This window comes from Protopterus annectens, chromosome 14.part0 (assembly GCF_019279795.1).
Source record: "Protopterus annectens isolate FY-2018-M chromosome 14.part0, PAN1.0, whole genome shotgun sequence".
NCBI lineage: Eukaryota > Metazoa > Chordata > Ceratodontiformes > Protopteridae > Protopterus > Protopterus annectens.
Window position 1 is genome coordinate 784,453,709 of NC_056748.1, and position 21,138 is coordinate 784,474,846.

Below are 21,138 nucleotides of genomic sequence, written 5' to 3' on the forward strand. Positions count from 1 at the left end.
CTGCTTTGATTTCTTCTGTGTACAGGGTCATCTCTCAGGCTACAATGCCAAAATTACCACCTGCTGTAGCTGTTAACCATGAGTCAGTGGATGCTTTGGGAGCCAGTATTCACGATGTTGCATATCACTTTCCTCCACTTTGCAGAAGAATCTGCAAGTGACTAACATGCCATTACAACCACAAACAGTATTCTATCAGTTACTCTGAATCACATTCTAGCCAGACACCATACAGGAATTATGAGATGTTTTTTCTTCATATGTAGTCAAGGGCCATATGTGGACTGCACAGACGTGGACAAAGGATAGTGTATAATTAACCTTCCTTGTTGCTGGGACCATTTGACGTCTGGCAGAGAACGCATTGGGCATTTCACAGGTATCTGTCTCAAAAATTCTACACTAGTTATCTGGCATGATGATGTAGCATGTTGAGAAGCATACTTGATTTTCATGGACAGCAGAAGACAGAACCATTACAATATGGATATTCCATATCATGGCCCATTTTGCCAAGGTACTGGAGGCTACTGACTTCACCCATATCACTTCTGGTATAAACTGGAAGAGCTTCCAGTTCATTAGCAGTCAGTTGGTGTGCACCATCCAGGCAGTTCCAATGATTCCCAAATCAGGCACATGTGACTTATACCAGCATACATACACAATAACTTTCCACAGAGTCATCAAGTTGGCAAAGTGCACACACTGCCATTCACAGAGACAGTCTATTCTCTTGAAAATTAAGTAGCAGATCATTTGCAACAGTGTCCACTGTTACATGCTGCAGGTGATGCTAGTTATACCTTAGAACCATGGCTGATCATCCCTATCCACAGTCCCAAGACCTTGGTGGATATGGCATACAATATCACTTTTCATAGACATAACATCTCTAAATGCATATTTGGAATGCTGAAGGCCTGCCTCTGCTACTTGTATAAATCTGGTGACAATGTACTATGCCCCAGAGACCTGCAGCAAAATATTGCTGCTTTGTACTCTGTTCCCTGACATGGTGATATGAAATCAGTTACAACTTGGGGACACCACAGCACTACACAATATACCTGTTGCAACAGCAGTGAAGATGGGTGAGGCATCAGAGGAACCAGCTGCAAGCAGGACACAATATGAGGAAGAGGAGAGCACAATATCATGTGACACTGACAATTATTGATAAAGAGACAGGAGACAGCAATGCTATCATACATGTTAAGATAATGGGTGGTGAGTGCAGCAATCATGCACATGGCTAGGAGGATGAGGGAAGTCAGGATTCACACATCTTCCAGTGATAGGATGGAGCTTCTATGAGTGGAATGCTGGCTGGGTCTACCATGCGAGTCTGTAGAGTCAGGAATGGAGGTATCCTGTTCAAGGGATGGTACACAACTTTGGGCTACTACACACAACTTCTGACACAGCCACACAAAGGGGCAATTGTGAAGAATGTTGGAGTCCACAGGCATGTGAACTGGCAAGGTACTTGCTGGTGGGCTGCGCCATGGTGGAGTCAAAATAAAGCTGTCCACATCCATGGGAGAGTCCATGCACAGGGGCAGAGGTAACCATGTTTTAGTGCAGAAAGTCATGTTGTCTCTGGAATGGTAAGAGCCATCTGTATAAACCTAGTGTGCTGATTATGCCATTCCTAGTTTGGCCACTATAGTGAGTTGCCAGCAAAGATGTGCCAACTGATACCACCTGGCCACTAATGTCCAGAAAAGACAAGAGTCCTCACCTCAATATCTGATTCTAATGCTCTGGACTTGGGGGGGGGGGGTTTCCTTCCCCTGGATGGATGAAGAACACCTGACAGACGTCTGGGCTGGGCTAGTTGGAGGCAATGTGTCTGCAAATCTATAATCAGACTGGTTAGATGGTAGTAGTGGTGGAGGTGGAAATGCCCAAGTTTCTGGCATGAGGCCTAAGTTCTGTAGAGTAACAATGACATTTGACCCTCTAGGTCTTGTTAAAAAGGCCCCTGGTGTGTAGTCAGTTAAAATACGGTGATATCTACTCTACCTCTCACTCTTGGAGGAAATGGCATTACCTTAGGACCATGGGCACCCTCCGCTCTTAGCATGTGTACAGCTTGGAGGTAAACACCATTTTTTGACAGGACTGTGAGGGAGAAGTGGCTTTGGACAAGATCCCACTAGATTTTTTCTGGGCTGGGGAAGGATAAGGCCACTCTTTAAAGGGTCCGGCAGACAAGGCCTCCATGGGGTGACAGTGTCCTTATGGGCTCAGGCTCACTACATGCTGTTTCTAATATTCAATTCCTGGGATTGTACCACTTTCCACCTTCACTTCAAGCATCAAGCAAAAAAAATTAGAACAGCCTGACTGCAGTATGGTTTCTAGCTTGTGTGTGTCAAGGGGGTCTTATGATGTCCTTACATTCACTGCTGCAGTATTCATTATAAATGGCATTCCCTGGCATGAAGCCCACCGTCCGGCCAGTTTACCAAAGTCTACTATTGTTTTAAGGTTTGCTGGATGTCACCTACACACTCCTTGCGTAGTATAGGGCATAAAGGTGACGTTCAGGTATACCATCCTCAGGTCTCCAGACTGAACGCTGTTTTTAGCGGTCTGTTACCTCTGTCCATTTTTTTTTTGCCATTGTTCTGTTTATTGGCTTTCAGGGGATTACTCCTGTTTCCTTAAATTCTCACCGTTGCAGGGTTTTTATTTATTTTTGATTGTTTTGTGCTGTTTGTGGTTAATGTCATCCAGGAAGGGTAGATGTTAGTGTGGGAGACTTGATTCCCCATAAAGACTGCCATGATGTGTCTTTTTTGCCAAATGCTGCTCACGACCATACGTCTTGTTAAATTTGTCAGGCATTTGTCCCTAAAACCCTTCATAGTAGGCCTTCTTCCCTTTCATTGTATCTTGAGAACCAGCATCTTAAGCTTCTTGCTACAGATATTATGGATGGAACTTACTGCCCAGAGAGTCAGCAGTCAGGGAATGTGCATAAGGTAAGACCAGAATCTTCCACTGTCCAGCCTCTGCCAGGTGTTTCTCCCAAGGTCATTACGAACCCGGAGGCTTGCCAGCTTGTTTTGTCAGATTTCTCTAACGCATCTGGGTTGGAGCCTGGTGAGGATCTGGCAGGGAGCACGTCTGACGAGGCTTTGCAGGTGTCCGTTTCAGACGTTCAGGGGGAACAAAGGTTGACTGTTTCTGAGCGGTCTAGTGGGGTTTTGCAGTTTCTCTTTAGGGAAGAGGTTCCAACTACAGTTGTGGAATGCCATCCTGAGTCTGGGCCTTCTCAGGTTTCTAGGACAGATGTTCCCTTAAAAAAAAAAAAAAAAAAAAAAAAGGGGGACAGAAAACTAATAATGCTCCTTCTACTCCTAGGGATCCACAAAGTGAGTGGCAGGCCTTTATCCAGGGGTTGTTTAGTGCTTTACTGTCAATTAAGGCCTCCTCAAGGGGTTTTGGTTCCTGCTTCTCCTCGGTCCTCTTCTTCCGCTAAAAGGCCCAGAGCATTGAATTCTTCTGAGGAAGAGTTGGATTCCGATGATGAAGCCCTTGCTTATTCTACCCAGCTTTCTTCTCTTTTAGACTACAGGTCTGAGGAGGAGGACTCTCATACTCTAGATAATCCTTCTGAGGAAATTTCCTTTGGGGACAATCTCTAGGATGATGGAATTTTTTTAAGTGGGATTGTGCCAAGGTTTTGGATACCCATAAGAGACACTGAGTTACTGCAGATGGAATCTCCTAAACCTGCAGCCATTCCTCCCGTCTTGGCTGCTTTATGGCAAATTTATTCCAATGCCTCTAAAGCCCCAGATTCTCTGCCCCCTGCTCCCAAGAAGTCTCAATAGGTTTTTAAAGGGTGCCTGAGGATTGTTCCTTTTTGTTTAAATGTCCTGCTCCTGACCCCTCTGTGGTGTCTGTAGCCTTTGATAAGCCATCTCAATTGCTTCCTTCATTCAAGTTAATGCCTTCTGATAAGGACAGTAGAACCATGGATAGGCTGGGTAAGAAGGTTTATACTTCGGCTACTCTAGCTTTTAGGGCTATTAATTATCAGACCCATATTCTCCAGGTATGTCTTGGCTCTTCTTTCTGATCTTCCAGACTCAAGAGTAAATTTTCTGCTCTTTCCTTGCTTGGGACTTCCTCTCAATTAGTTCTTCATTCTATCAAATGTAGTTATGATGCAGCAGATGTCTTTTCTAGGGCTGCTGCTTTTGGTTCAGTTCTGAGGAGATATTCTTGGCTTAGGCTTAAACTTTTACCCAGTGATGTAGGTTCATAGGTAAGTACTAGGCTATCTGCCCAAGGGCATTTACAAGCCTAGCCAGAATGTGTTGGCTTTCGCCACCCCCTTAGATTAGTTCCCTGTGCCTCTGTCCAGCAGAGCCATTAGTTCCCTATGCCACTGTCCAGCAGAGCCACTGCAGTGATCCCCGGGGTAAATTTTCTGTTTCCCATCCACCCGTCAAGGTTTCTCTTGAAGAGTGTTAGTGAGGGGCTGTGCCTGATGTATATTGGAATCCTGCTCCAAAGCAGGGGGAGACTCTGGGACAGGAATCTCTCCAGCATGTCCTATTTATCGTTGTGGTGAGGTTTATATCTCTAGAGCGTGTGGCTCTCCGGGGGTTTTTTTTTTTTTTTTTAGGTGGAGCATGTCCATCAGTTCTGGGTTGGACATGGCCTTGTATGTCAGGCAGAGATCATGAGTAAGTGGAATGCAACAGAGTACAGCTGGAGTTTGAGTCGGGCTGCATAGGGCATCTGTTTGAGGTCAGTAATCCTCTTGGTGAGGTACTTTTGTAGTCTTTCCAGCTGTTGCAGGTGTCTTGTAAGGTACATCCCAAATGCGGCGTTGTATTCTATGATGGGTCTAATGAGTGATGAGTAGAGAGGCACAATAACATCTTTTGTTCTAGATGTGAACCCTTTTGTGATTAGGTGGGCCACATAGAAGGATTTTCTAACTGCCTTGGCAATATGATTATCAAAGGAGAGATTACTATCTATTTGGGTACCCAGAACCCTTATTACATTTTCTGTATTTAGGGGACTACCACCTATGTGGCAGTTCACGGGTACTTTATTTTTCCAAAGGGGATGACTATGCACTTTTTGGCATTTAGCTTGAGGCCATGATTTTGACATCAGGTATCTGTCTCAGTGAGACCCTTCTGGAGGGTGTCCATCAGCCGGAGAATCAATTATGGCCCTTAGTTTGCAGTCGTCTGCGAACTTGGTCAGCCATAGTCCTCCTATGCTTGCCTGTACCTCTGAGAAGTATATACCGAGCAGGAGGGGTCCTAGGACTGAGCACTGGAGGACACCACTTGTAACCGGTTTAGAGTCGGACGTAGAGCCTGCAACTCCCAGCATGTGGGTTCTATCCATGAGCCAGCTGGCAACCCATCTCGTGACGTAGCGGTTTATGTTCAAGGTGGTGAGCTTGTCTATAATACTAGAATGGGGAATGGTGTCAAAAGCCTTTGCGAGGTCTAGATAGGCTGTGTGGACCTCCTTTCCCTTGTCTAATGCCTTGGTAACGGTCTCAAAGAAGTCCACCAGGTTTAGGAGGCATGATCTACCCTTAAAGCCAAACTGGGAAGGGTCCAAGGTTTGGAGGTTCCCAATGTCTCTGTTGAGTTCCATGATGATGCGCTCCATAGCTTTGCAGACCAGGCTAGTCAGGCTTATAGGGCAATAGTTCCCGGGGTCCGTTGTGGCTCCACCTTTGTGGAGCGGGATAACTGTTGCAATGCGCCACTCTGTGGGTACGTAGCCTGTAGAGAGACTGAGTTTGAACAGTGTGTTTAGGTGAGGGGTTAGTTCATTTTGGAGCTCTTGTAAGACACAGCCTACTGAAGCTGTGTTTTTGGCTTTGGATAGGGCTGCTTTAACCTGTGTGTCAGTGGTTGATGGGGCCCTACCTTCTTCTGGTATGGTTATGGGCCCTTTAGGGGGTGGGGGGGGGGTGAAGTTTGCATTAAACCCGTCTGCCAGAATGTTAGCAATATCAGTCGGTTCAGTGTATTTTGTGCCATTCTGCACTAACGCAGAGCAGATCTGAGAGTTTACACTTAGGTTCTTGACATAGCTAAAAGAATGCTGTGTGGTTATCTTTGGAGTCATTGGCAATATTTCTTTCGAAACTAGCCTTGGATGATTTAATGAGGGATCATAATTTCTTGCTGATACTGATCAGGGATGTCGTTCCTTCTTGGGATTTTACTCTTTTCTGTACTAGTTTCCTCCTTCTGTTGTAAAGCTTGTTTATGGCATAGATCCACCAGACTGGTTTCCTTTTCTTGGAGGAGTGAGTCTTGGTTTTACTTGGGATAGCACGATCCATGCATTCTTGCAAATGCTCATAGCGTGCCTTTGTAAAGGTTTCAGCAGCTTGGACAGCATTGTCTTTTAGCATAGGGGCTGTGAATCTTTCCACCTCGGTCTTAAGTAACGTGAAGTTTGCTTTTGAAAAAAGTTTTTCACGGTGGTTTCCTTGATTGGGGGTGGGGGCGGAATGTGGATATCCAGAGTGATTAGTCTATGGTTTGATCTAACCAGCGAGAGGTTGACCTCCAGTGTGCCCATGTTGGTGATGACCAGGTCCAATATGTTCCCTCTGGTGGGGGTGTTGACCAGTTGATCCAGGGCATTCGAGTTTATAAATTCTAGGAAGCGTTGGGCAAGGGAGTTAGTACTGGAGTAGTTCTCCCAGTTTATGTTTGGGTAATTGAAATCACCCAGTATTAGGGTGTTTGGTAGGACCTTCATACTTCCCAGTGTCTCCAGAAATGCGGAATGGGGGTCCTGAGTCATGGTGGGTGATCTGTAGCAAGCTACAATTTGGATTGCAGTTTTGCCCATTCTTAGTTGCACATGGATGATCTCTGATGCATTGTGCTGTGCTACTAACATGGAGGTGTGGGTATCCTTCATGAATATGGATACACCTCTGCCTTTTGTGTTTCGGTCCTGGTTCTGTGGCCAAAAGGTATGGTATGAGTTATAGCCTAGTAGTGCTGGGTGCTCTCAGGAGCCTTAAACCAGGTTTCTGTTACTGCACAGATGTCGATGTTCTCCATACTGAGGAGTGCCTCGAGTGCATGCATTTTGAGGTTTAGACTTCTGGCGTTGACTAGCATTACCCTCAGTTTTTGGTTACTTGTGCTATTTATGGTGGTGGGTTTGCCTTTCGAGCCTTGCCTAAAAAAAGCACTATGGGGGCGGCAAGAGCCTTGGCCAGTATTCGAAAGCCTAAAGGTGACAGGTGGAAGCCATCTCTTGCGAAGCAACGTGGCTTGTTGAGCATGTCATCCCAGGCAGACAAATACTGGATCCCCTTTGAATACATTAAGGCTAAATTGATGGATGCTCCCCTGGAAAATAATCTTGTTGGGTGAAGTGGCTGTTCATAGGTAGGTACTAGGCTATCTTGCCCGAGGGCATTTATAAGCCTAGCCAGTGTGTGTCAGCTTTCGCCGCCCCATTGATTAATTAACTGATCCTCTGTCAAGCAGAGCCAATGAAGTGATCACATGGGTATATTTTCTGTTACCCATCCACTTGTCAAGGTTTCTCTCGAAGAGGGTTAGTGAGGGGCTCTGCCTAATGTAGTTTGGAATTTTGTTCCAAAGCATGGGGAGTCTCTGTGACAGGAATCTATCCCTCCAGCATGTTCTATTTATTGTTGTGGTGAGGTTTAGCTCACTAGAGCGCATGGCTCGTAGTGACTTGGATTTCATTAGGTGGAGCATGTCCATCAATTCTGAGTTGGACATGGCTTTGTAAGTCAGGCAGAGATCACCGCTGAGTAAGCGATATGCCACTGAGTATAGCCGGAGTTTTTTCAGTGGGGCTGCATAGGACATATGTTTGAGGCCAGTAATCCTCTTGGTGAGGTACTTTTGTGGTCTTTCCAGCTGGTGGAAGTGACTTGTGAAGTACATCCCAAATGCGGCATTGTACTCTATGATGGGTCTGATGAGTGACGAGTAGAGGGGCACTATAACCTCTATTTCTAGATGCGAACCCTTTAGTAATTAGATGGGCCACATAGAAGGATTTCCTAACTACTTTGGCAATATGATTGTCAAAGGAGAGATTACTATCTACCTGGGTCCCCAGATCTCTCATTATCTCTTCTGTATTAAGGGGGCTGCCACCTGTGTGGTAATTTGTGGGTGTTTTGTTTTTCCCAAACGGCTTGACTATGCATTTTTTGGCATTTAGCTTGAGGCCATGACTTTGACGCTAGGTGTCCGTCTCAGTAAGGCCCTTTTGGAGGATGTCCGTATCAGCCAGAGAGACATTTATGGCTCCCAGTTTGCAGTCATCGGCGAACTTAGTTAGCCATAGTCCTCCTATGTTTGGCATATACTTCTCAGACGTACAGGCAAACAGTAGGGGTCCCAGGACTGAGCCTTGCCGGACACCACTTGTGACTGGTTTACATTTGGACCTGGAGCCTGCTATTCTTACCGTGTGAGTTCTGTCTGTAAGCCAGTTGGCAACCCATTTCCTGATGTAGGGGGTTTATGTTCAGGCTGGTGAATTTTTCTGTAATACCAGAGTGGGGAATGGTGTCAAAAGCCTTGGCGAGGTCAAGGTAGGCTGTGTGAACCACCGTTCCCTCGTCTATAGCCTTAGTGACCGTCTCAAAGAAGTCAACCAGGTTTAGTAGGCATGATCTGCCCTTAAAGCCGAACTGGGTCGGTCAAGTGTTTGGAGGTTCCCAATGTCTTTGTTAATGAGTTCCATGATGATGCACTCCATAGCCTTGCAAACCAAGCTAGTCAGGCTTATGAGGCGATAGTTACCAGGGTCAGTTGTGGCCCCTCATTTGTGGAGAGGAATAACTGTTGCTGTGCGTCAGTCTATGGGCACATAGCCTGTGGAGAGGCTGAGGTTGAACAGCGTGTTTAGGTGGGGGGTTAGTTCGTTCCGTAGTTTGTGCAAGACTCAGCCTGGGACACCATCTGGCCCCATTGACTCTGTGTTTTTGGCTTTTGAAAGGGCTGTTTTCACCTGCAAGTCCGATTTCTGGGACACTACACTTTGTTGTGGGCCCTTTTGGGGTGAGAGGGGGGTGAAGTTTGCTCTGAATCTATCTGCTAGGATGTTGGCAATATCAGTAGGTTCAGTATATTTTGTGCTATTTTGCACTAGTTCAGTGCATATCTGCGAGTTGCCACTTCGATTATTAACATAGCTAAAGAAGGCTTTATGGTTATCTTTTGAATCCTTGACTATTTTTCTTTCGAAGTTAGCCTTGGATGATTTTATGAGGGACCTTAGTTTCTCATGGATACTGATCAGGGATGTCTTTCCTTCTTGGGATTTGTTTTTTTCCTGAACTAGTTTCCTCCTTCTATTGTATAGCCTTGTTTATGGCAGGGGTCCACCAAACTGGTTTCCTTCTCTTACAGGAGTGAGTCTTGGTTTTGCTAGGGATGGCACAATCCAAGCATCCATGAGGTGCTCATAGAGTGCCTTTGTAAAGGTTTCTGCATTTTGGGCAGCATTATCCTTTAGTGTGGGGGCTGTGAAACTTACCACCTTTGTCATAAGTAAGGTGAAGTTTGCTTTAGAAAAGTTTTTTACTGGGGTTTCCTTAGTTAGGGGTGTGGACATCCAGAGTGTTAGTTTATGGTCTGATCTAACCAGTGACTGGTTGACCTCCGGTGTGGAACACCTGTCGCCCATGTTGGTGATGACCAGGTCCAATATGTTTTCACCTCTGGTAGGGGAGTTTACCAGCTGATGCAGGGCATTTGAGTTGATGAATTCCAGGACGCGCTGGGCCTGGGAGTTTGTACTCGAGTAGTTTTCCCAGTTAATGGTAGAGTAATTGAAAATCGCCCAATATCAGGGTGTTCAGTAGAACCTTCATGTTTTTCAGTGTCTCCAGAAAGGTGGAGTGGTGGTCCTGGTTGGTTTATGTAAGTCTGTTAGTTTATTTAAGTCTCTTCAGGACAAGGGGAAGGCTTTACAGGAGCTTAAGTATGTCTTTGTTTCTCCTTTGCCTAAATTTCAGTGTAACTAACCTAAGCCAGTCTTTGTTCGCAGGCAATCTTGCTCTCCTACTTGAGGCAAAAAGGGTAGTAAACGGATGACTTCTGCTAAGGCCACTCAGACTGCTGGGATTCTTAAGCCTTCCTTTACTGACAAACCAGGTGCTGTCTGACTATCCATTTGTTCCAAGACACATGCCTCTTTGCCTTTCTCTTCCTGTCTGGCTCTGAATCAGCCAGGATTTTTGGGTTCGGTCAATCATTCGGCAGGGGTACTTCATGGCCTGGATTTCTCACTCTACTTTTATGGGCAATCCTCAGCCTCCTCAGGAACAACTTCCTTTTTCCCCCAGAGGTTCTTCGAGACTTGGGTTCTTGGGTTGGGAGGGTTGCTTAATGGCCACGGTGTTTGCCTACAAGGTGCAGGGTTTGAGTCTCACAAGGGATAATTGGCTAGGCTTAAAATGGCTCGCAAGGGAAGTTAGCTTAGTACTAAACTATGAACCTAGGGTACTAATTCAATAGGTGCCCGTGCCCCAAAGGGGGAAAGTGTTTTATTCAAGAATGTTTCTAGTGCCCAGAAAAGAAGGTACTTGGACACCTATTCCAGACCTCTCCCATCTAAAACACTTTTCTGAAGGTGTTTTCCTTTCGGATGTTGTCCCTTCAGTTCCTTTTTCCTCTCTTGCTCCCCCCAGGCCTTTCTGTTGTCTTGGATGCTTATCTCCATATTAAGACCCATCCTCTTTTCAGGAGATTTTTGCATTTCTCTGTTGCTTCCTGGCATTTTCAGTTCTGTGTTTTGCCCTTTGGCCTTTCTACTGCCCCAAGGGTATTTACCAAATGTCTCGCTCCTGTGATTGCCTTTTGCAGGCTTCAAGGGATCCAAATCTTTCCTTATTTGGATGACCTGCTGATTCAGCCATCTTTCTCCAGAGGTCCTTCTGCAAAATCTTCATTTTTACCATTTCTCTTCAGAGCCTGGGGTTCACAAAAAAACTTCAAAAAGTTTTCCCCGACTCCTTCTCAGGATCACGGTTTTTCTGGGTTGCAGGATTCAAATGGTGTCACTGCTGGCATCCCTGCCTCCTCCAAAGACATTAACTTTCAGTCCTTTCTTTCAAACTCTTCTTCCCCTGGTCTCCATTACAGTCAGAGAGTTAGAGTGCTCTGGGGTTCATAGCTTCAACCATTCTGATGCTCCCTCTGGCCAAACTCCACATAAGGAAGTTCCAGTGGTTTCTGAAGTCAGTGTGGCATCAGGGTACGCATCCTTTAAACTTTCCTGTTCCTCTTCTTCTGTGTCTCAAGAAAGAACTTCTGTGGTGGACTCAGCAACTGTCTCTGAATCCAGGGGTCTCTTTTCAACCTCCTTTTCCCTCTTAGGATCTGTTTCAGATGTGGGATGGGGAGCAGGCTCCCTGAGGGTTCAAGGAATGTGGTCGCCTCATCAGCAGCTGGCTCTTCAGGCCTTTCATCTTCTCTTCTCTCTGGAGCCTCTCAAGGTTTTCACAGACAATATCACAGTCATGTGGTATATCAACAAATAGGGGGGTACGAGATCTTACTGTCTTTGTCAGCTGTCACTTCTGCTACGGGATCTGGCTATCCAATATCAAGTGACTCTTCAGGCAGTTTATATTCCTTCAGATCAGAACATTGTGGCAGACAATCTGAGCAGGTCCTTCACTCAATCCCATGAGCGGATGCTTCGAAGGGATGTGTTTCTGGACACTGTTCACCAGTGGGGTAGATCTCTTTGCCTTCCCTCTGAACAGACATCATCTCTGTTTTGTGCCAGAGTCCCAGATCCTCTGGTATGGATGGTGGACGCCCTATCATTTTCTTGGAAGGGGAGGTTTTTTTATGCATCCCATTCCCTTCATCTTATTCCAAGAGTCCTGTTCAAGATTCAACAGGATGCTCCCAAAATCTTGTTGGTGACTCCCTTTTGGCTGCAACAGCACTGGTTCCCTCTACTTCTGCATTTAGCCAAGGGCAATCATCACAAGCTACCTCACAGGGTTCATCTCCTCACATAGGACAAAAGCGGTCTCTCATCCATCCCCACCTGTCCACCCTTTAACTGACACTGTGGGTGATAGGGTTTTGATCCCTCAGACACCTTTTTTTTCCCTGAGGATGTGCTGCAGGTCCTGCAGGAGGCCAGGAAACCTACTACTAGGAAATCCTGGACCTACTTTCTGTGGATATTCCTTTGGTACTCTCTTATTTGTGTGAGTTGCTCAGTGCTGGTTTGGCCTATTATTCTATTAAGGCCCACTTATCAGCTCTTTCTGCTCATCTGCCTTTAACTCTCTCATTAATTTCTAGATTTCAGGCTAAGCAATTTCCTAAAAGGTGTCCTTAATATTAGACCTCCCAGGAAGCTTGTTCCTACTCCCTGGGATCTTAATTTCATTCTGGGAAAACTGACTCCAGCTCCTTTTGAGCCTGCTGTTTCAGCCTCCTTGCAACATTGTTCTTGGAAGACAGCTGTTGTGTTAGCTCTTACTTCTGCCAGATGGGTGTCTGAGTTGCAAGCCCTTATGGCTTGTCCACCTTTTTTGATATTTCATGAGAATAGGGTGTCCTCGCGTACTAATCCTTCTTTCATGCCCAAGGTGGTTAATGAGTTGTCACAATCAGTCTACTAAATTTGCCTACTTTTCCCCTCTCCGCAATCTGACAGTGACAGGGTGGTGCATAGTTTAGATGTGCATAGACAGCTCAGACTTTATTTGTTAAAACTAAAGCTACCAGAAAATCTGAGCAGTTATTTGTTCCCTTTCATCCTAGGTCTTTAATATTGGCTGCTTCCTAGCAAACTATTTCCACTTGGATTTCAAAGGCTATTTCCTTTTGTTACACTTTTCATGGCGAGAGCCTTCCTTCTGCTGTAAAGTCTCATTCTACTAGAGCTGTGGCTTCTTCTGGTGCTTTTTTCAAAGGCTTAGATGCTAATTCTATTCTTGAAGCTGCTACCTGGACTTCTGTGCATACCTTTACCAAACATTACCAAGTTGGATGGTATCTCCACAGATAGGGGTGGTTTTGCTTATGCCATTCTTCATGGCTTCTTAGAGGGCTCTGCTGCTTCCTCCTCCCAAGTTTCTTCTTGAGCTTTGGCACTGTTCCATTTGTAATAGATACTGCAGCGGTAAATGTAAGGACATAGTACAGTTGTGTAAAATCTTACCATAACAGTAGATGTCTTCACCCTCTCTGCTGCACTATTCACTTCCTCCCTCCATCCCCTTAGTTTTTTCCCCCTTCCTGGATGTGCAGGTTTTCCATGGACTGCTGTTCCTACTGGGACAATAAATTCTGAGGATGGTACGCCTGAATGTCACCTTTATGCCCTATGCTATGAAGGGGAGTTTTGGTGACGTTCAGCGTACCTTAAAGCAATGGTAGACTTTGGTAAACTGGCCAGACGGTGGGCTTCATGGCAGGGAGATATTTTGCTAATCTCCCATGCAGCAAATAAAAAAAACAGGCACTGTACACAATGTCCTTGATGGACATCTGCCATCTGAATGCACACTAGTCTAACCACTTTTCCAAAGTCACCATGGACCTCAGAAAGAAATGTGGTAGTTAGGGTAAATGAGGTAATGAACAGCTGTACTCTAAGACCAGCATCAAGAAAGAAAAAAAATCCTACACTGGGTACTTATTTGCTCCTCTGGAAGAGAGCAGTTAAGAGTATCTGAATATTTCCCACTGCAAAAAGAGGTGAGGTATGGTGTGCTTTCTCCTTTAAACTGAATGTTGGTCAACATACAGCCACACTTGCAACAACATCCACAGAAAACTCTGCAGATGAATTCAGAAGTCAGACATGGTCTTAAGTAAATCCCCAGAAAAATGAGTAAATATGCAGTGGTGATCCATACAATGTGAACATCTCGTGTATGGTTGGATGCACTGACCTTATCTACAACCATCCAGTTCTGCCCTTAATTTCAGTTCTTTAGAGTTAAATTACTCAGCTGACAAAGGTCGCTTTGTGTGCTTTCATGGATTTAGTCTGAGCATCTGTACCATTCAGCTCTATAAGCAAATTGATCAAAGTAGTCAGTTTAACCCTGTGCAAACACCACTCATAAAACCCTACTGCAAAGTTACAGTAACCCCCAAGAAAATGTGTTCATTAGTAACAATTCAGATCAAGGACACTGCATTACTCTTTACTGTGTTCTACATGCCTTAAAAGGTATAATCTAGATGGTGGCTGCTTAACTAACCAGAAACACTCTCATAAAACCCATAACTTCTGCTGGTAATGGTGATGACCCTTGTCTTTTTTAAGTGCTAAACTTTGTGCTGCCTCTTCTGTGGAATACCACAGCTGCCACTTTAAGGATAAAGATATCTATTCCTATGCCTTTTTCCTTGCATTTAAACATCCTGTTGTTCAATAATATTCTTCACTTTCAATATCAGAACTTTACTGTATGGTGAAGTGTCCAATTACAAAAGGGTGTAAACTTCACTAGCTAGGTGGACCCAGTGCTGTTGAGTTCACCACACAAGTCTGCGCTCCAGCATTTCACAAATGGCCAGATGATGCATTACTCCAATTTTTGAATGCTTTCATAGGTTCATAGGTAGGTACTAGGCTATCAATCCTGGGGCCTATACAAGCCCAGCCAAAAAGGTACCCTGGCTTTTGCCACCCAAGAAAATTATTTTCCTGTGCCACGGTCGAGCAGAGCCACAGAGGTGATCCCCGGGGTGAATTTCCTATTTCCCATCCAAATCATCAAGATTTTTCTTGAAGAGTGCTAATGAGGACCTTTGTTTGATATAGATAGGTAGTTTATTCCAGAGTATGGGAAGTCTCTGGGACAGGAATCTATCCCTCCGGCATGTTCTGTTTATTGTGGTGACAAGATTTAGGTCCCTAGAGCATGTAGCTCGGAGAGATTGGGATTTCTTTAAGTGGAGCATGTCCAACAGCTCTGGGTTTGACATAGCTTTGTATGTTAGGCAGAGATCACCTCTGACTGTACAATGAGGAAATACTAAATAGTATACATGCTCTTTACAAAATATGGCTCTAACATTTATGAACTCATAATTAATGAGCATAATGTGATATTAGTAAACTAGCATTATTTAACAAGTGCTTATTCAGACAAATAAAAGGCATCAATTAAAAAGTTAGTCAGAGTTAAAAGCCAGCAGCTAAAAGGTTGTGATTTCCATTCAGAGAACAGAAAACTCACAATGGACAATACCTCAGGAAGATATGTGCTCCGATTTTCTTCCCCCTCCATTATTAGATGAACAGTTTCCTCCAAGTTCCCTTTAGTTGTATGAAGTACTCGTTTGACTTCAGAAACACTGCATGATGGGAACATCTCCAGAAGCAGTTGGATTTGAGGTTCTGCATCAGTGAATTCTTCCTGAAACAGAAAACAGATTGGACCACTTTAGATTAAGATAACCATCCAAAACATCTAATCTCTTTTTTTTTTTCAAAAGCTAAAGAAAAAAGTACAATTATGGTAAGTAAACTTGCCATAAAGAATAGTTGTATAAAATCTTACCATAACCATAGATGTTCTTCTTTTCCATGTTGCAGTATTCCGAACCCTTGGGTTTTCCACTCTTGCTACCCGAACATCTGGCCAGTATACAAAAACTTTTAGTCACTGCAGGGTATGTGGGACATCTGATGTTGGCTAAGGGAACGTGGGCCATAAAAGTGACGTCTGTACGTACCATACCTCAGAACTGAGCACCCCAGTTGGACCCCAGTCCCAGGATAACTGTACAGGTCTGGTGCCATCCAAGAAGGAACACTAATAGGAGGAGGGAGGGAAGGAATACTGCAACATGGAATAGAAGGACATCTATGATTATGGTAAGATTTTATACAACTATTCCTTGTCCTAGTCTCATATTGCAGTATTCCAAACCATTGGGTGGGTGCCAATGCTCAAAGGGGAAAAGAGGGTGGAGGCTTGGAATTATTTTCTAGGAATCCATGAAGGACTGCCTTGGCAAATCCAGCCCTGGATTTGGAAATGTGATCCAATCTATGTTTGGTGAAGGTGTGGACAGAGGTACATGAAGCTGCCTCTAAAACTGAGGCAGTGTCCCAGCCCTTTAAAGAAACCCCCTGATGAAGCCCTAGCCCTAGTGGAGTGTGCTTTAATTGTTGATCCTAAGGCTCTTCCATGGTATGTATAACAGAAAGAAATTGCCCTGCAAATCCAGGCAGAAATGGCCTGCTTTACCACTGCTTTCCCCACAGCCCTACGATGAAAGCAGACAATTAGTCTGATTTCCTGAAAGACTTGGTCTTGTCAAGGTAAAACCTAAGCTGTCTGTGCACATCAAGGGAGTATAAGACTCCCTCACTGTCATTCTGAGGATGAGGAAAGAAGGTGGGAAGGTGAACAGCTTGGTTTAAGGATAACTCATTGACCACTTTGGATATGAAGGAAGGGTTGGTCCTAAGAGTTACCCTGTCCTTGTGGAAGGTGAGGAAAGGGGGGAATAGCCATGAGTGCCTGTAGTTCTGACATTTTCCTGGCTGATATCAAGGCTACTAGGGGTACATTTTCCAAGTGCAATGTTTTAGAGAGGCCTTAGAAACCGGTTCAAAAGGGGCCATGGTGAGCTTCTCTAAAACATACTTCAGGTCCCATGGGGGCAGAACGGGTTTCCTGAGGGGCCCGAGATGCAGCACTCCCTTTAGGAATAACTTTGCAGGCAACAGAGATGTCAAAGGGGGGTCCAGAGACAGACAAGCTGAAATAGCATCAAGGTGGGCTTTAACAGAGGAGTATGTCAACCCTATCTCTAAGAGTTCACACAGGTATGACAGTACCAAAGAACATCACCCTGAAAAGGGTCCAACTGCCTTTGTAGACACCATATGGAGAATCTTTTCCATTTAGACAAAGAGCTCCTAGTGTTAGGTTTCCCAGACTCAATTTTATCACCCACAGAGTAAGGTTCAGAGATTGTAGGTGGGGATGGATTAGTGATCACTTGTCCTATGTGAGAAGGTCCACTCTGTGGAGGTAACTTGCGGTGATTGCCCCTGGCTAAATGTAGGAGGAGGAGTAATCAATGCTGTCTTGGCCAAAAGGGAGTCGCCAACAAGATTTCTGGTTTGTCCTGCTGGATTTTCAGGACTTTCTGAAGATGTGGAAAGGGGGGGAGTGCATACAGAAACAACCCCTTCCAAGAGATTGAGAAGGCATCCATTACCCTTGCCAGAGGACTGGGTAGCCTGGTGCAAAATGATGGAAGTTGTCTGTTCAGGGGGAGGCAAACAGATCTATCTGAGGTGTACCCCATTTGTGGACTATGTCCAAGAACACATTCCTGTGCAGCATCCATTCGTGGGACTGTGACACGGATCTGCTCAATGTATCTGCCTAGGAGTTCTGCTCTGAAGAGATGTACACTGCCTGCAGAATGACTCCCTGTTGTGCAGCAAGCTCATGGACTTGGAGAGCTAGTCTGCATAGCAAATGGGATTTGGTTCCCCCCTGCCACAATTGTAGTGTTGCCTGTGAACAATTTTAGGGGGCCCTGCTTCAGAGTACGTTGGAAAGCCTTCAGGGCCCAGAAGAATTTCTCTCATCTCTCCGATACCGATATGCTCCTGGCTGATGGAGTCTGACCAATTGCCCTGGACTCTTGTGGAACCCATGGCTGTTCCCCATCCCAAATCTGAGCCATCCATGTACATCTCCTGTACTGGCAAGGGAGCCTGTAAGGGGAGTACTGGGTTGGAGGTCACTTGATTCAACCACCAGAGAACCTCCTTCCAGAGACAAGGTAGGAAGGGGATTTTGTACTCAAGGGGGTAACAGTGCCATGTCCATACAGACCTTAGGTACCATTGTAACTTCCTCGTGGAGCCTTGCCACTGGCAACATGGGAACAGTCAATGCCATATGACCTAGGAGTCTATGATACTGCCTTGCAGTGAAGACCAACTTACATGACTGATATTACAGTCTGTAGATGGTATAGCAAGGATTTTGAACAGTCTGCCTGGATCAGAAGGTTGTCCAGGTAAGGGAATATTTAAATCCCTTGAGTCCTGCAGAAGGCAATCACTGGTGCCAGGCATTTGGTGAATACCCTAGTGGTTTAGAAAGTCCAAAGGGCAAGGCAGAGAACTGAAAATGTGAAGAGCCCACAGAGAAGCGTAGGTATCTCCTTGTAACTGGGCCTTATGGGGATGGACATGCAGGTAGGAATCTTCGATTTCCAAGGTGGCTAGGAATCCCTGAGGTAAAATCAAGGGGAAGAGGGTCAGCAGAGTGAGCATCTGAAAGGTGGGTACTTGCAGGAAAAGACTGAGGTGGGAAAAGATCTAGACCTGGTCTCCAGGGACCATCATTTCTTGGGACTAGGAAGAGTCTGGAACAGAAGCTCTTTCCCTTTTCTGTCATAGGAACAGACGGAATTGTTCCTTGGGAAATAAGGCTTCTATAACTGGCTGAAAAAGAGGGAACTGCTCTTTGGGTGGCTGTGGAATACCCCTCAAAGGTGGTGGTGTGATCCAGGTCATGAAATAATCCTTTTCTGTGATGGAAAAGACCCACCTGTCTGAGGTAACGTTTTTCCAAACAGGGAGACAGTGAGAGAGTCTTAGGGAAAGGCTAAAAAGACTACCTGCCCTGTCCTGAAGCTGAGGCTTCTGGGCCGGAGGCTGCGCATGCCTGGAAGGAGTTTGTTGCTTCCTAGTGCTCCTTCTGCTTCTGGAAGGAGGAGAAGCTGAATGTTTCCTTATAAATTGAGTTTTTGAGGGGTAATTCCTGTGGAATTTGGGGATAAGAGAAACAAACAGGTGCTTCAGGTCTTGTAACTCCTTCCTCCTCTGTTGTAGAGTTTTGAACAACTCAGCCACCTTTGTCCCAAAGAGGACAGAGTTATCCAAAGGCGCATCCAATAGTTATGCCCTAATATCAGGTAAGGGCTGTAACTGTAGCCAGGAGTTTCTTCTCAGGACTGAGGCAGATGCAGCAGATCTGGCAGAGGCTTCAGCTGCATCGCAGCTGCACCTAACGGAATGCCTGGTGACCTGAGAAAACAAGGATACAAGGCTGGATATCTGTGCCCTGGCAGGAGAGTCTGGGATCTCAGTCAAAAGCTTACCAGCTTGTCGTAAAAGGGCTAGGGCATATTTAGACATCTGAGTTTCATAGTTTATTGCCCTGAATGCCAGGGTAGCTGAAATATAAACCTTTTTTCCAAGGCACTCCATGGCCTTGCTGTCTTTATCTGTAGAGAGAACCGAGGTGGATGGAAGCAGTTTTGAGGGCTTATCAGCTGAAATTGATAACCGTGCCAGGGTCTACTACGGGCATTTGATACGATATTTGGCCCCCTCAGGGACCTTGCAGAATCTGTCAGGCCTTTGAGGGGCAGGGAGCTGTGAATCAGGATTCACAGAGGCTGCATTAAAAGCATCCAGAAAAGCTGGCAAGACTGGAGATATAGCTGAGGGAGCAGGAGTGTCCATTTGTAGAAGTTCACAATATCGTTTCTGAACTTCTGTCATCTCAGTGGAATCCCACTTAAAGAACTCCCTCATTTTGAAAATGGTCTCCCCAAAGATGAGATCCTCACCTGGAGAATCTGTCTCAGCAGAATCGTCCTCTGGGAAGGCACAACCAAGGGGAGATGGTAACTGGGAGACGTATGACAGGGAATCCTCTATAGAGGAGTCCTCAAGTTGAGAAATATCTTCAGCCTAACTTAAAGTTGAGAAATATCTTCAGCCTGAGGCCTAGGGCTAATTACTGGGGAAACCACTGGGGAGGATGAGGGTGTGACAGGCCTAAGAACCACAAAAGCATTGAAGAGTCTCTGAGAAAATGCCTGCCAGTCTGGCTGGCTCTGTACAGGGGAAGAAACCTGCTTTGTTTTCCATTTTCTTTTCAAGGAAGGCCTAGAGAGCATAGGGGCCAAGGTAGGCCCAGGTTCGCTAGCATCTTCAGTAGTGGAAGGACCTGTCTGGCCAGCCAGTACAAGCCAAGGTTCCTAGACACCATCAGTAGCAGATGTCTGCCTTACCTAAGAGGATGTGCCTTCCGCTCTGGGTTCTGCAACTTCCACAATGGTACCCACTGTACCCATATCGGTGGCGACCAAACGTTCCTCCAGGCTAATGTTGATCACAGGAGGGACATCGGGTGGAGCAGGTGCAGCAACAGATTCAGGCCTAGCAACTTTGGCTTTTTTCTTAGGTGACTTGATGGGCTTAAGCCTTAAGGCACTGATTTCTAAATATTCACGGCGTCAGACGACTGCTCAAAGGTTTAGGGACGAAGGCCTGACAGACTGAGCAGGATTTATGGTCATGTGTAGGCCCTAAACAGAAAAGCCGTCCTTATGGGTTATCTGATGAACGCACCTACACTTTCCCTTCCTGGACGGCATAAACCTAAACAGGCATGCAGTGATTCAAAAGAAAAAAAGAAAAGTCCCCAACGGGGTACTTATCTTTGAAAAGATGATCCGATGGCTGGTATGGCAGGAACAGTTGACGTTTGACTAGTGGCAGAGAAGCCCTGAGATCTAGTACATACAGACGTCACTTTTATGGCCCACATTTCCTTAGCCAACATCAGACATCCCAGTACCTTGCAGTAACTAGAAGCTTTTGTATACTGGCCGGACGTTCGGGTAGCAAGAGGGGAAAATCCAAGTTTTGGAATACTGCAACATGAGAATAGAAGGACATCAGTAGATGATAGAATGATCACTGCTGCAGTAGCCTTGGCTATATGGGTTGTATCCTGCCAAGGCTATAACAGCTAGACAGTTTTCAATGATTCAAGGCATCTTCCACATGCCCAAACTGTCTGGCAGCTTAAGATGAGCAGAGTAAAAGACAAGTGTGGGAATCATGCATTTCAGCATTTTCCTGCCAACAGACAGTGGGTGGCTGAATCCTTAAAGGACAATGCTAGGAAACGAAACATAACCAAACCCTGGCATAAAAACACCAAAAAAACAACAGGGAGGGAGCGACTATTGCAGCACTGATCATTTCAACATCTACTGTTATGGTAAGATTACTTATACAACTGTACTCTGTCCATCATACTGATCATTGCTGAAGTAGCCTTAGCTATAT

The 21,138-nt window shown here is 45.4% G+C and overlaps 1 protein-coding gene across 1 annotated transcript in view; it reads right to left on the reverse strand.

Moving 5' to 3' along the window:
- CUEDC2 (CUE domain containing 2) overlaps window positions 1-21,138 on the reverse strand; it is a 480,204-nt gene that overhangs the window by 240,370 nt on the left and 218,696 nt on the right. The window contains exon 5 of the mRNA XM_044055621.1: window positions 15,248-15,427. Within this exon, the coding sequence (XP_043911556.1) occupies window positions 15,248-15,427 (180 nt within the window). The remainder of the gene's footprint in view (window positions 1-15,247; window positions 15,428-21,138) is intronic.